The sequence below is a fragment of the Pelophylax lessonae genome, assembly GCF_965119305.1.
Source record: "Pelophylax lessonae genome assembly, chromosome: 2".
Lineage (NCBI taxonomy): Eukaryota > Metazoa > Chordata > Amphibia > Anura > Ranidae > Pelophylax > Pelophylax lessonae.
In genome coordinates, this window is record NC_138769.1 from 387,714,050 (window position 1) to 387,726,883 (window position 12,834).

Sequence of the window (12,834 nt, forward strand, 5' to 3'; positions counted from 1 at the left end):
CATGATATTTCAAGCTAATTCCAACGCATAAAAAAAATAAACCTAATTAAATGTAAAATATAGTTAATGATTTATATTGTATACAATTTCATGCTGATTTAAATAGGGAAATAAAACCAAAGCGAGAATTAACGAGGCTGATGTATCTATTTCCAGGTGTTGGTTTTGATAGAGAAGCAAGCATACGTTGCTCCCTAGTTCATTCACAATCTGTTCTGCAGAGAAGACGAAAATTGAGGAGAAGAAAAACCATATCAGGAATTCCCAGAAGAGTGCAGCAAGAAATAGGTTTGGCTTTTCATTTAGCATATGTCATATATATATAATGTTATAGCTACTACATTGCTGCAAATTGAAGCTTGGAGCTATTTATAGTTGTCATCATCTACTAGATAAGTTGTTAAGTCATGTTATTATGTGTACCTCCAAAGGATTCAAATCCAATGCAATGGAGGTTGAAATATAAAGTGCTTTGCCCGAGATCTTTATAGGCCCACTGAAAATAAGGAAGCCCACACTGTTCCTTATGTCCAGTCATGTCTGAACAGACCTAGATTCCTTTTGTAAATCCAAACAATATGTATGTGAGTCAGCGCTTATTGTGAAAAAATAGGAAATAATACCTAACTGTGTGCAAATCAATATAGATATACACTGCTCAAAAACATTAAAGAAACACTTTCTAATCAGAGTGTAGCATCAAGTTAATTAAACTCCTGGAATATTGATCTGGTCAGTTAAGTAGCAAAGGGAGTTAGTAATCATTTTCAGCTGCTTTGGTGTTAAATAAATTAACAACAGGTGCACTAGATGGGCAACCTATGAGACAACCTTCAAAACAGGAATGATTTTACAGGTGAAGGCCACTGACATTTTTTTACCTACACATCTTTTTTTTATTTATCAACAGTTTTTCACTAGTTTTGAACTTGGCTAGAAACAGTGTAATCACTGGTAGCATGAGGCAATACCTGTACCCTATAGAGGTTGCAAGGGCAGTCCAACTCCTCCAGAATGGCACATCAATATGTGTCAATGCCGGAAGGTTTGCTGTGTCTCCCAGCACAGTTTCAAGAGCATGGAGCAGATTCTAAGAGACAGTTAATCTAGTAGAGCTGGACAAGGCCGTAGAAGGTCATTAACCCATCAGAAGGACCGGTATCTGCTCCTTTGTGTAAGGAGGAACAGGATGAGCACTGCCAGAGCCCTACAAAATGACCTCCAGCAGGCCACTGGTGTGAATGTCTCTGACCAAACAATAAGAAACAGACTTCATGAGGGTAGCCTGAAGGCCAAACATCCTTTAGTGGGCCCTGTGCTCACTGCCCGACACTGTGGAGCTTGATTGGCATTTGCCACTGAACACTAGAATTGACAGGTCCGCCACTGGCGCCCTGTGCTTTTCACAGAAGAGAGCGGGTTCAGCCTAAGCACATTGGACAGATGTGAAAGGGTCTGGAGAAGCCATCAAGAATGTTATACTGCCTGTAACGTTGTTCAGCATTACTGGTTTGGTGGTGGGTCAGTGATAATCTGTGGAGGCATATCCATGGAGGATGCACAGACCTCTACATGCTAGATAATGGCACATTTACTGCCATTATGTATAGGGAGGAAATTCCTGGACCCATTGTCAGACCCTAAGCTTGTACAGTGGGTCTTGGGTTCCTCCTGGTGCACGACAATTCCCGGCCTCATGTGGCGAGAGTACGCAGCCAGTTTCTGGAGGATATAGGAATTGATACCATTAAATGGCCGCTATGCTCACTTGACCTAAATCCAATAGAACATCTCTGGGACAATATGTTTTGGTCCATCTGACGCCACCATGTTGCACCTCAGTCTGTTCAGGAGCTCAGTAATGCCCTGGTCCAGTTCGAGGATGAAATACCCAAGGACACCATCCCAAGGACACCCCGACATTGTTAGGCATGTATACAAGCAAGTGGGGGCCATACAAACTACTGACTAGCCTGCTGCATCAATTGTCACTTTGATTTTCGGGGGTCTCTTTGAGCCCTCTGTAGGTTGATAGTTTTCATTTCCATCAAACCATGTGGCATCCTTTTGTTCCTAGCACATTACCCAGTCCATATCAGTATAGATATCCAGCATGATATTTTTCCCCATTGAGATCTGATGTGTTTTTAAAGTGTTCCTTTAATTATTATTTTTTTTTTTGAGCAGTGTATGATATATTCAAGTGCTAATAAAACCAAAAAAAAAACAGCGCTAGTAAAAGATACATCAAAACATCCAGTATTATTCAGATGCATGTAATAGTATATATACAGTATCTCGCAAAAGTGAGTACACCCCTCACATTTTTGTAAATATTTTATTATATCTTTTCATGTGACAACACTGATGAAATTACACTTTTAAAGTAGTGCGTGTATAGCTTGTGAAACAGTGTAAATTTGCTTTCCCCTAAAAATAACTCAACACACAGCCATTAATGTTTAAACTGCTGGCAACAAAAGTGAGCACACCCCTAAGTTAAAATGTCCAAATTGGGCCCAAAGTGTCAATATTTTGTGGAGCCAACATTTTTTTCCAGCACTGCCTTAACCATCTTGAGCATGGAGTTCACCAGATGACATCATGGAGTTGGTGGAGGTTAGAGACCTTGCCCTTCTCCACCTTCCGTTTGAAGATGCACCACAGAGGCTAAACAGGGTTTAGGTCTGGAGACATGCTTGGCCAGTTCATCACCTTTACCCTCTTCCCCGCTTCTTTAGCAAGGCAGTGGTCATCTTGGAGGTGTGTTTTTGGTCGTTATCATATTGGAATTCTGCCCTGCGGCCCAGTCTCCGAAGGGAGGGGATGATGCTTTGCTTCAGTATGTCACAGTACATGACAGACCATGACACTCCCACCACCATGCTTGACTGAAGGCAAGACACACTTGTCTTTGTACTCCTCGCCTGGTTGCCGCCACACACGCTTGACACCATATGAAACAAATAAGTTTATCTTGGTCTCATCAGACCACAGGACATGGTTCCAGTAATCCATGTCCTTAGTCTGCTTGTCTTCAGCAAACTGCTTGTGGGCTTTTTTGTGCATCATCTTTAGAAGAAGCTTCCTTCTGAGACGACAGCCATGCAGACCAATTTGATGCAGTGTGCAGCGCATGGTCTGAGCACTGACAGGGGGTCACCCCTTCAACCTCTGCAGCAATGCTGGCAGCAATCATAGGTCTATTTCCCAAAGACAACCTTTGAATATGACGCTGAGCACGTGCACTCAACTACTTTGGTCGACCATGGCGAGGCCTGTTCTTAGTGGAACCTGTCCTGTTAAACTGCTGTATGGTCTTGACCACTGTGCTGCAGCTCAGTTTCAGGATCTCAGCAATCTTCCTTACAGCCTAGGCCATCTTCATGTAGAGCAACAATTTGTTTTTTCAGATCCTCAGAGAGTTTTTTGCCATGAGGTGCCATGTTGAACTCCCATGACCAGTATGAGAGAGTGAGAGCGATAACACCAAATTTACCACACCTGCTCCCCATTCACACCTGAGACCTTGTAACACTAATGAGTCACATGACACCGGGGAGAGGAAATAGCTAATTGGGCCCAATTTTGACATTTTCATTTAGGGGTGTACTCACGTTTGTTGCCAGTGGTTTAGACATTAATGGCTGTGTGTTGAGTTATTTTGAGGGGGCAGCAAATTTACACTGTTATACAAGCTGTACACTCACTACTTTACATTGTAACAAAGGGTCATTTCTTCACTGTTGTCACATGAAAAGATATAATAAAATATTTACAAAACTGTGAGGGGTGTACTCACTTTTGTGAGATACTGTATATGTATGAAATAGTGATAACAGAAAAGAAAAAAGAAAAACATTTAAGAGAGTCCAATGGTTCCTTTTGGTTTAGCTAGTACATTTTAAGCTAAAAGAATCAACTCACAGTCCAGACTTCATCATTATTCTCATCGATGAGAACTACTTCTTTAAGAAGTAATTTTTAGAAAACAGCACTTGTGTTGTGTCAAATAAACCATTTCCAAATTGTATTTTGTAAACATTTAACCCCCTTTGCACCGGTACCTCCCAGCCCTTTAAGGGATTCAGATGCCAGGAGGCGTTTATGATAATATGACCACTGTGGCTATTCCAAACGCAATATTCCCCACGCACACAAGAAAACCGGCTGTTCAGTATTACTGGGTCCTGTAATGACCATAGGCTGGAAACCTAAAAATCAAAAGTGAAGAAATGTCATCAGCACACCAAGGATTCCTCGGAAGTGTCCAAAGCTTTATTACGTGTTCACATGATAAATATACAGCAATGTTTCGGAGCCTTGCCGGGCCCCTTTGTCACCTGCCTGACGAAGGGGCCCTGCGAGGCTCCGAAATGTTGTTGCTTATTTATCGTGTGACCACGTAATAAAGCTTTGGACCCTTCCAGGGAATCTTTGGCATTCTGAAGACACTTCTTCACCGCGATTGGCTGTCACGGCGGTCACATGATCAGAAAGCTCCTGATCGCAAGATGCAGTCGAGAGCTTTCTGTTAGCTGCTGGTAACTGCTAGGAATGCGCATGTTGCGCGGTCCTGGCACAGCTGTGTCTGAAAATCAGTATGCAAATATGTGGCTTCTCAGCGCAAAGGCCCACCCGCCAAGAGGCCGCATATCTGCATTCTGTCGGAGCCTAGGGTTTAATATATAGGATTACTAGCATTTACTAACTAAGTTTTTAGGAAATACATTAAGATCTAATATACTACCAAGAATTGGTAACTAAATTAAAGCTGCTCTGTAAGACATACCTATGCTAACAGTGCTCACTTCCTTATAACAGTGCTTGGTACCCAGCTGTCTCGAATTTCAATACTATATAAATTTAAAGCTGAACTCCAGCTTTTCATACACTTTAGCTGGCCCAAACAAACTATGTCCCTAACTAACATGTGAGGCCGCTGGATGTGCCATCTAAACTGCATGTAGCTGAGGCTACTTACAGCATACAGCACTGTGTTCTAGGTTCGAGCCGAGACCTTCCTGTATCATACCTGGAACACAATAGAGTTGATCTGATCAGTACTCAGCCATTCAAAGAAATCGATGTATTCTACCAATTAATACAAAACTTCCTCTGGTTGGCTGAGTCAGAGGTTGTGACATCATTAGCCCGCCTCTCTCACTCGGCTACATACAGTTTATACAGCACATCCAGCGACCTCACATGTTAGTAAGGGACATAGTTCGTTTGGGCCAGCTGTACGTCGTTTGGGCCAGCTGTAAATCGCAGGTTTCTTTTGGGTCAGCTCGCGCCTGTGCACGCACACCCAGAAGCTGCAGCACAAGCCAATCAGCGGGTTCAGGTCGATGATTTATGATCGGCACCCGGGCACAGTGCTCACAGGGCTCTCTACTGACAGTAGTAATGTGTCTTTTTTTCCAACCAGCACATTGCTTAGTAACACACTTGTTAGGCACACAGGTAACCGCTTCATTGCCCTAGATTTTAATACCTTCCCAGCCAGTGTCATTTGTACAGTTACAGTGTATATTATTAGCATTGATCACTGTATTAATTTCACTGGAGATGTTAGTGGCTGTTAGTCAGTTCCCACAAAGCGTCAGTTAGTATCAGATTGGCCGCCACACTATCACAGTCCCTCTATAAGTCGCTGATCACCGCCATTACATTATTAAAGTCATGTAGCAGAATACATTTTGGCCCGAAATTTCTGAAGACATTTTTTTTATTGGATATGTTTTATAGCAGAAAGTAAAATTTATCATGTTGTTTTGTTTTTTTTTTTAATTTTAGGCCTTTTTACATTTTTATCACAAAAAAACAAAAAACTTAGTGGTGATCAAATACTACTAAAAGAAAGCTCTATTTGTGTAAAAAAAATATACAAATTTTGTTTGGGCACAGCTTTGCATGACAGCGTAATTACGAGTTAAAGTAGAGCAGTGCCGAATAGCAAAAAATGGTCTGATCATGAAGGAGGTTAAATCTTCTGGAGCTCAAGTGGTTAACTTGCCAAAAATGGAAAAAAAATTGTCCTGAACATAATAAATAAAAACATAAAAGATATATAAAACACTGTACAATTTATAGAAAGATAAACCTGCTTGATCTTTAAATTTTACTTTCTAATCAAGAAAAAAAAATGCCAGCCATATGACTATTTTCTTTAGTACTATAATAGCTTAATTTCCATCAGCTGAAATACTTTCTAGCAAAACAAAAACCTTTTTAGACTGTAATTTTAAAATACTGACTGAATCTTATTTTTGATTATTTATTTATTTATTGTAGATTCAGATGAGTCTCCTGTAGCACGGGAGCGGAATGTTATAGTTCATAACAACCCTGAGCTTGCAAACTCTTCAAACAGGAGATCTGGAACCAGAGATACAGAGTGCCAAACAGAGGATATTCTTATTGCTGCTCCATCAAGGAGAAGAATTAGAGCTCAGAGGGGCCAAGGAGTGGCAGCATCACTCTCACATTCTGCAGGAAACATTGCAGCTTTGACTGAGAGTGGTGACCAAATGTTCACCACAACAGTGTCCAATCGAATTCGTTCACGTAGTCTTCCCAGAGAAAGTGCTAGGACAAGTAATGATCATGATAGAAGTGCACAATCTTCTGGTTATAAAGATGATTGCTATATAAGCAGCTCAGAAAGGACATTAAAGAAGAAAGACGACCATTTGAACAGTGAAGATTCTCCAGATCACCAACCTCTGGGGTTATCATATTCTCACCATAGCCCTCAGCTGAATGAAAGGGGGAGATCAAGGCTATCAAGAATGGCTGATTCGGGCAGCTGTGATATTTCATCAAATTCTGACACATTTGGAAGCCCTGTTCATTCTATTTCCACTACAGGAGTTTTACTGAGCACACACATAGATCAGAAAGATGATCATCAGTCATCTAGTGGAAACTGGAGTGGAAGTAGTTCCACATGTCCATCCCAGACTTCAGAAACGATACCTCCAGCAGCATCCCCTCCACTAACTGGCTCTTCACATTGTGATTCTGAATTATCTTTAAATACTGCTGCCAATGCAGGTGAAGACTCAAATGTATTTAGCATTGAACAATATAATGATGACCACTTAGACTGCCTTAGAGGACACAGGGCAAGCTCCTTTACGTCAACTGTTGCAGATCTGCTTGATGACCCAAACAGCAACACAAGTGACAGTGAATGGAATTATCTTCACCATCACCATGATGCTTCATGTCGTCCAGATTTCAGCCCGCAGCACTTAAGGCCAGATGGTTTAGGTTGTCCAAGTTTTACTAGTCTTGGAACATATGACAGTTTTCTTGAAAAGCCTGCCTCAGAGAAAGCAGACACAGGATCTCATTTCTCTGTAGACACTGAAGGATATTACACCTCCATGCATTTTGACTGTGGTCTTAATGGTAATAGAAGTTATATATGTAACTATGCACCATCAGGGACTGAGAATGAACTGGACACTGGAATTTCATCCATGAGTACAGATAGTGTTTGGCAACATTATGTGGATCACAGAAAACAAGGAATACAGAATATGTCATTTAAAAAACCAAAGGCAAAGCCTCCACCACCAAAACGATGCTCATCTTTGAAAAATTCTGACAACTACACAGATGTTCTTGAGAAAAAAGAACCAAAGATTACCAACACACAACAAGTGCTTCACACCTCCAGGGAAATGAAATTGCCACTTGAGACATCAAATGCACCCTCTAGAGTAGAAAACCTGTCTCCACCAAATCAACAGGATGTTACTTGGGTCATTCAGGATGACCATGATGAAAAAAATACACAATTTATTAACCCAGATGCTGCAACATTGAAAGATGAGGGAAGTGAACAGCCTCACTATGCAGATCTATGGCTCCTCAATGACTTGAAATCAAATGATCCTTATAGGTCATTATCAAATTCGAGCACTGCTACAGGTACAACCGTCATAGAATGCATCAAGTCACCAGAAAGTTCAGAGTCACAGAACTCACAACCTGAATCTAGAGCCACCACTCCTTCTCTTCCCTCAGTTGAAAATGAATTTAAATTAGCCTCACCAGAAAAGTTGGCAGGGTTGGCATCACCATCAAGTGGCTATTCCAGCCAGTCAGAAACACCTACTTCATCTTTCCCTACACCTTTTTTCTCTGGACCATTGTCACCTGGGGGTAGTAAAAGAAAACCAAAAGTTCCAGAAAGGAAGTCCTCTTTACAGCATCCTTCAAGGTCTGGCAATGTTTTCTTAAGTAAAGAACTAGAACTTCCAACTATACCTCCAAGTCATCTTGACCTAAGTGCTCTTCATGTGTTACATAGACCATTGCCATACAGACCACAGGTAACTGCTTTCAGTCATACCAATCAAAATGTGTCAGAGGATGAACTGAATCCAAATTCTTCTCCAGCCCTTGCCATAACACCTTCAGTGCTAAAATCTGTACATCTGAGATCTGTCAACAAGCATCACAGGGACTCTAGGCATAAAGAAAGCACTAGCATCCTATGTACCCAGGATCCTACAATAATTGTGGATACATATCCCCATGAGAAAACATCTGTATTAGCACCTAAGAAATCAATAATACGTCAGTTCTCCACTGAAGAAGCAATGCTTCCCTACATTGATGCATCACCAGTTGACAAAAGCCCCGAATCATTTTTTCAAGCAACTGCCCTTTTTACTGGACATGGTTTATACAAACCTGATATGCCACCACCCTTGATCACTAGAACTAAAGAAGATGAAGCAGAGAAACACCATAAATATCGACCTGAAGAAATAATAGAGGAAACTATTTTCACAGCAAACCCAGAAACAATAACAAAGTATGTACAAGATTACTCTGTAGATAGCAGTGATTTTGCAAATGATCAAATAAGTCAGACTAAATGGGAAGGGCAAATTAAGGCAGAGTATAAATTACGAGTAATGTGTGACCCATTTACCATGAAAGAACCTGTTAGAGGACTCAACACTGGATTTGGTGTGCAAGACAATATTTCTGATGTATCTCGGTTGTCCAGTGAACCTGTCTTAAGCAACAGTGACAAAGTGCCTGGAAATACTCTCAGCTTTGAATCAGAAATATCCACTTTAAATCCACTCAGTGACGGTTGTCCAGAGCAGGAATTTGAAATTGTATCAGGTATTTCAACCAAAAGTGCCTCAGAAGATAGCAGGTCAGAAGATACAACAGAAAGCTTTGATGATGCCTCCTGGAAAGGTTAACTTTTAATATTTTTCTTTTACAACATACTTGCTTCTTGTCATTGACATTTTATTATTATTTGATATACGGGTGTATATATATATATATATATATATATATATATATATTTATTTATTTATTTATTTATTTTTTAAATACTAGATATTATATTAGAATAGCGTTTTAGTGCAGGAGCAGTTTTGTTTTCCCATGAAAATGTTTTTTTATCAACATATATCAAACAACATTTAAAGTATTTTTCAGTTATAAAATGCTCAATTTATGTAGTTGTATTAATCTACATTTATAGCAGTCATTACTTTATACAGTATTCTTTAGCAAATCATATACTATTTCTAGATTCCAAGTTCATGTATTTAGGAGTCAATGACAATGTCGCTTTCCTTAATACATTCAAATCATTAAAATATACCTAATGTATGCAACGCTTTCTAATTTTCTGTAGATTCCTCAGTAAGCGAGGACTCTCTGATATCACCAATGAGTGAGGATTCCCAGGCAGACACTGATGATGTCTTTGTGTCACCTAACAAGCCCCGTACTACCGAAGATCTTTTTGCAGCTATTCACAGGTAAATTGGTTCATTAGGTCAGTTTATGTCATTTTGCTGCTCTCCTCTCTCCCCCCTCCCTCCCTACCTGTCATCTCAGTCTGTGTGTCAGCCATCTCCTCCCCACCCCTCTCCTCTTGAATCTATAGCTGTAATATTACTAGTGATAAAACATCTAAACCCCTTTCTCACATGAAGATTTAATGTGCAGTATCTGTGGTTTTAAAAAATAATTCCAGGAAATACTCTTTTTCCAGCGCCGCTAGGCGCCCATGTGACTCCCCCCCCCCCCCCCCGTCACTCTCCTTCTCTCCTCCCGGCTGATGTCAGCGAGGAAACACAGCCCTTCCCATTGTAGTGCTCAGCAGGTCACATGAGCACCCAGCGGCACTGTAAAATAAGGTATTTTGCGGAATCGTTTTTAAAATCTACAGATACTGCACATTAAATCTTCAAGTAAAAGATGGGATTGCTTGTTTTATCACTAGTGACTTTACAACCACTTTAATTTGGTATGCATGATTCAGTAAATTTGCAATGTTTTTTCAAAAGTGAAAATTTGTTAGCATGACACTTAAATTAAAAATGAATGAGGAAAAACTCAGTGCAAAACTACATATTAGTGAATGAAATTAAAAATATAATGAGAAATAAAAAATATAATGAAAAAATAAGATGGGGATTGTGGTAATTGTTTATCAATTACATGCTGATCAATCATGTGGCAGAATTGCTTTCGAGTTTGCCTGTTTTCAGTGCAGACACTTTGAAACAATAAACCCTTAAAGACAAAAAAGTTGCTTATAAAACTGCCTAAAAGGACCGTTCTTGGAAAGCTGAACTCGACTCTTATATCTATTCGTATTTCATCTTTCTTTGGCTTTTTTAAAAGAGGTAGCCCCCCTCAAATGTCAGTGAAAACTTTTCTCAATCAGGGGCTGCAGCCAATTGTCAGGGAGTCGCTGTTAAAATGCAATGTCCCGGTGGAGGAGGGGGGATGGGTATTGGGGTATTGGGGATTTCTTCATCCATCTAATTTGTGTGGATGGAGGGATATGTTGTTGTTTTTTTTTTTTTGTTTAGCCCACCAGCTAATAACAAAAACGACCTGTATATGGATAGCGTAGATCTGAGGGGAGTTGTTTGGTGTTGTTGCATGTTTTAGGATGTTTTAGGATGGTGTAGGAAGGGTTACTTTGATTTTATCATATATGTGATACATATTCATATTTCCCAGCTTGGTAGTATTTTGTTATTAGTGCAGTGGTGTAGGCTCTTTGTCTTTAAAGTGTTTATAAAGGCAGAAGGCCTTCTGTGTGCAGAAGCCCCCCTTATACTTACCTGAGGTCCATCTAGATCCAGTGATGTTGCAGGACAGACCCGGCTGTCTGTGACTCTCCTTCCTTATTGGCTAAGACAGCTGCTAAACACCCATGGCTCCTGCTACTGTCAATCAAAGTCAGTGAGCCAATGAGGACAGAGAGGGTGCGGGACTAGGAAGTGGCTCCATCTCTGAATGAACACAGGGAGCTGAGGCTTGGGTGCCCCATAGCAAGCTGCTTGCTGTAGGGGCACTCAACAGGAGGGAGGAGCCAGGGGAGCAGAAGAGAGACCAGAGAAAAGGGAAGATCTAGGCTGCTCTGTGCAAAACCACTGCACAGAGCAGGTAAGTATAACATGTTTGTTATTTTTAACAAAAATAATTAAAAATATAAACTTTACAAACATTTTAATGTTAGTCGCCCCTTTCCCAGCACAATGCTTCTAATGATTTTTGAGGTCTTGCCACTACTTCTGATGTAGTATACATCTAGTATATACTTACAATGTTAACCATTATTTTGCTTTATTTTTACCTCAGATCTAAACGAAAAGTTCTGGGAAGAAAAGATTCTGGAGAGGGTGCAAAAAACAAATCAAAAATTGTATCTGGAGCGCCCCAGCCTGCAACGCCAGGAAGTTCTCAAAGATCCGCTGGTCTCATCCTTAGAAATGCCAAAAAGTCAAACACATCAAATGAAGAGTTTAAGTTACTGCTCCTCAAAAAGGGCAGCAGGTCAGAAACCAGTTATCGTATGTCAGCTACTGAAATACTGAAGAGCCCAGTAACTCCAAAGTCACTTGGTGATTTGCCCCTAGAGTCTACTTCTAGTTTTGAAGAATCTTTACAATCATCACCTGGCAGTGATTCATTTTCCCCAGTATCACCTTGCACTCCTCGAGCCATATCAGAAGGATTTACATTAAAGACTGCTGCTTCAAGAGTTGGAAGGTCCCGTGTGCCTCCTGCTGCAAGCAGCAGTCGTTATAGTGTCAGGTGTCGGCTATACAATGCCCCAATGCAGGCCATCTCCGAAGGTGAGACAGAAAATTCAGATGGCAGTCCTCATGATGACAGATCTTCACAAAACTCTACGTAGGACTATAAATTGTGCAACTTCTGGATTGCCACAAAAAAATCTTTATAGACATATTGCTGGTCATTATTTAAAATAATTTATATAAAAGCCAACAAGAGGAAAGAAATCCCTGCAAATTCACAAACTTGCTGTAAAGTTGGACAGAGAAAAGAATTGGTTTGCATTGATTCCAATTAACATTTTCTGTAAAAAATATCCTTCCTGGCAAAAACACTTAATTTATAGGAAACAATTGCAGGGTGCTCTAAACATTAAGGGCGTAGAACAGCACTGATGAAAAACATACAGAACGGACTAAAGAAAATATTAGTGCAATTATTCATCATTTACTATTCTATTAAAAATGGCATTTTATTGTGTTTACCTAAGCTAAGCTTTTGTTTAAAAATAGTAGCTGTTGATCTAATAAATCCACATTGATGGGGAAGTAATAGGAAAATTATATTGCTATGGAATAACTACTCATATTGTAAAAAGCAAAAAATGCTGAAATATTTCTTTGCTGAAGTGCTTCCCTGGGAACTAAGCAGATGGGAAAAAAAGGAAATAATTCTTAAAATAGGTATTTTTGTATATTAGGGAATAAAAATAGAGCAAGCTTTCAAAATAATTAAAAGAGATTG

The 12,834-nt window shown here is 40.0% G+C and overlaps 1 protein-coding gene across 4 annotated transcripts in view; it reads left to right on the forward strand.

Annotated features, from left to right (window-relative positions):
* NHS (NHS actin remodeling regulator) overlaps positions 1-12,492 on the forward strand; it is a 286,415-nt gene extending 273,923 nt beyond the window's left edge. For all 4 annotated transcript variants that reach the window (XM_082246759.1, XM_082246760.1, XM_082246761.1 and 1 more), the window contains 4 exons: positions 157-288; positions 6,298-9,234; positions 9,686-9,812; positions 11,653-12,492. In XM_082246759.1, the coding sequence (XP_082102885.1) occupies positions 157-288; positions 6,298-9,234; positions 9,686-9,812; positions 11,653-12,211 (3,755 nt within the window). In that variant the 3' untranslated portion in view covers positions 12,212-12,492. The remainder of the gene's footprint in view (positions 1-156; positions 289-6,297; positions 9,235-9,685; positions 9,813-11,652) is intronic.
* Positions 12,493-12,834: the final 342 nt, after the last annotated feature.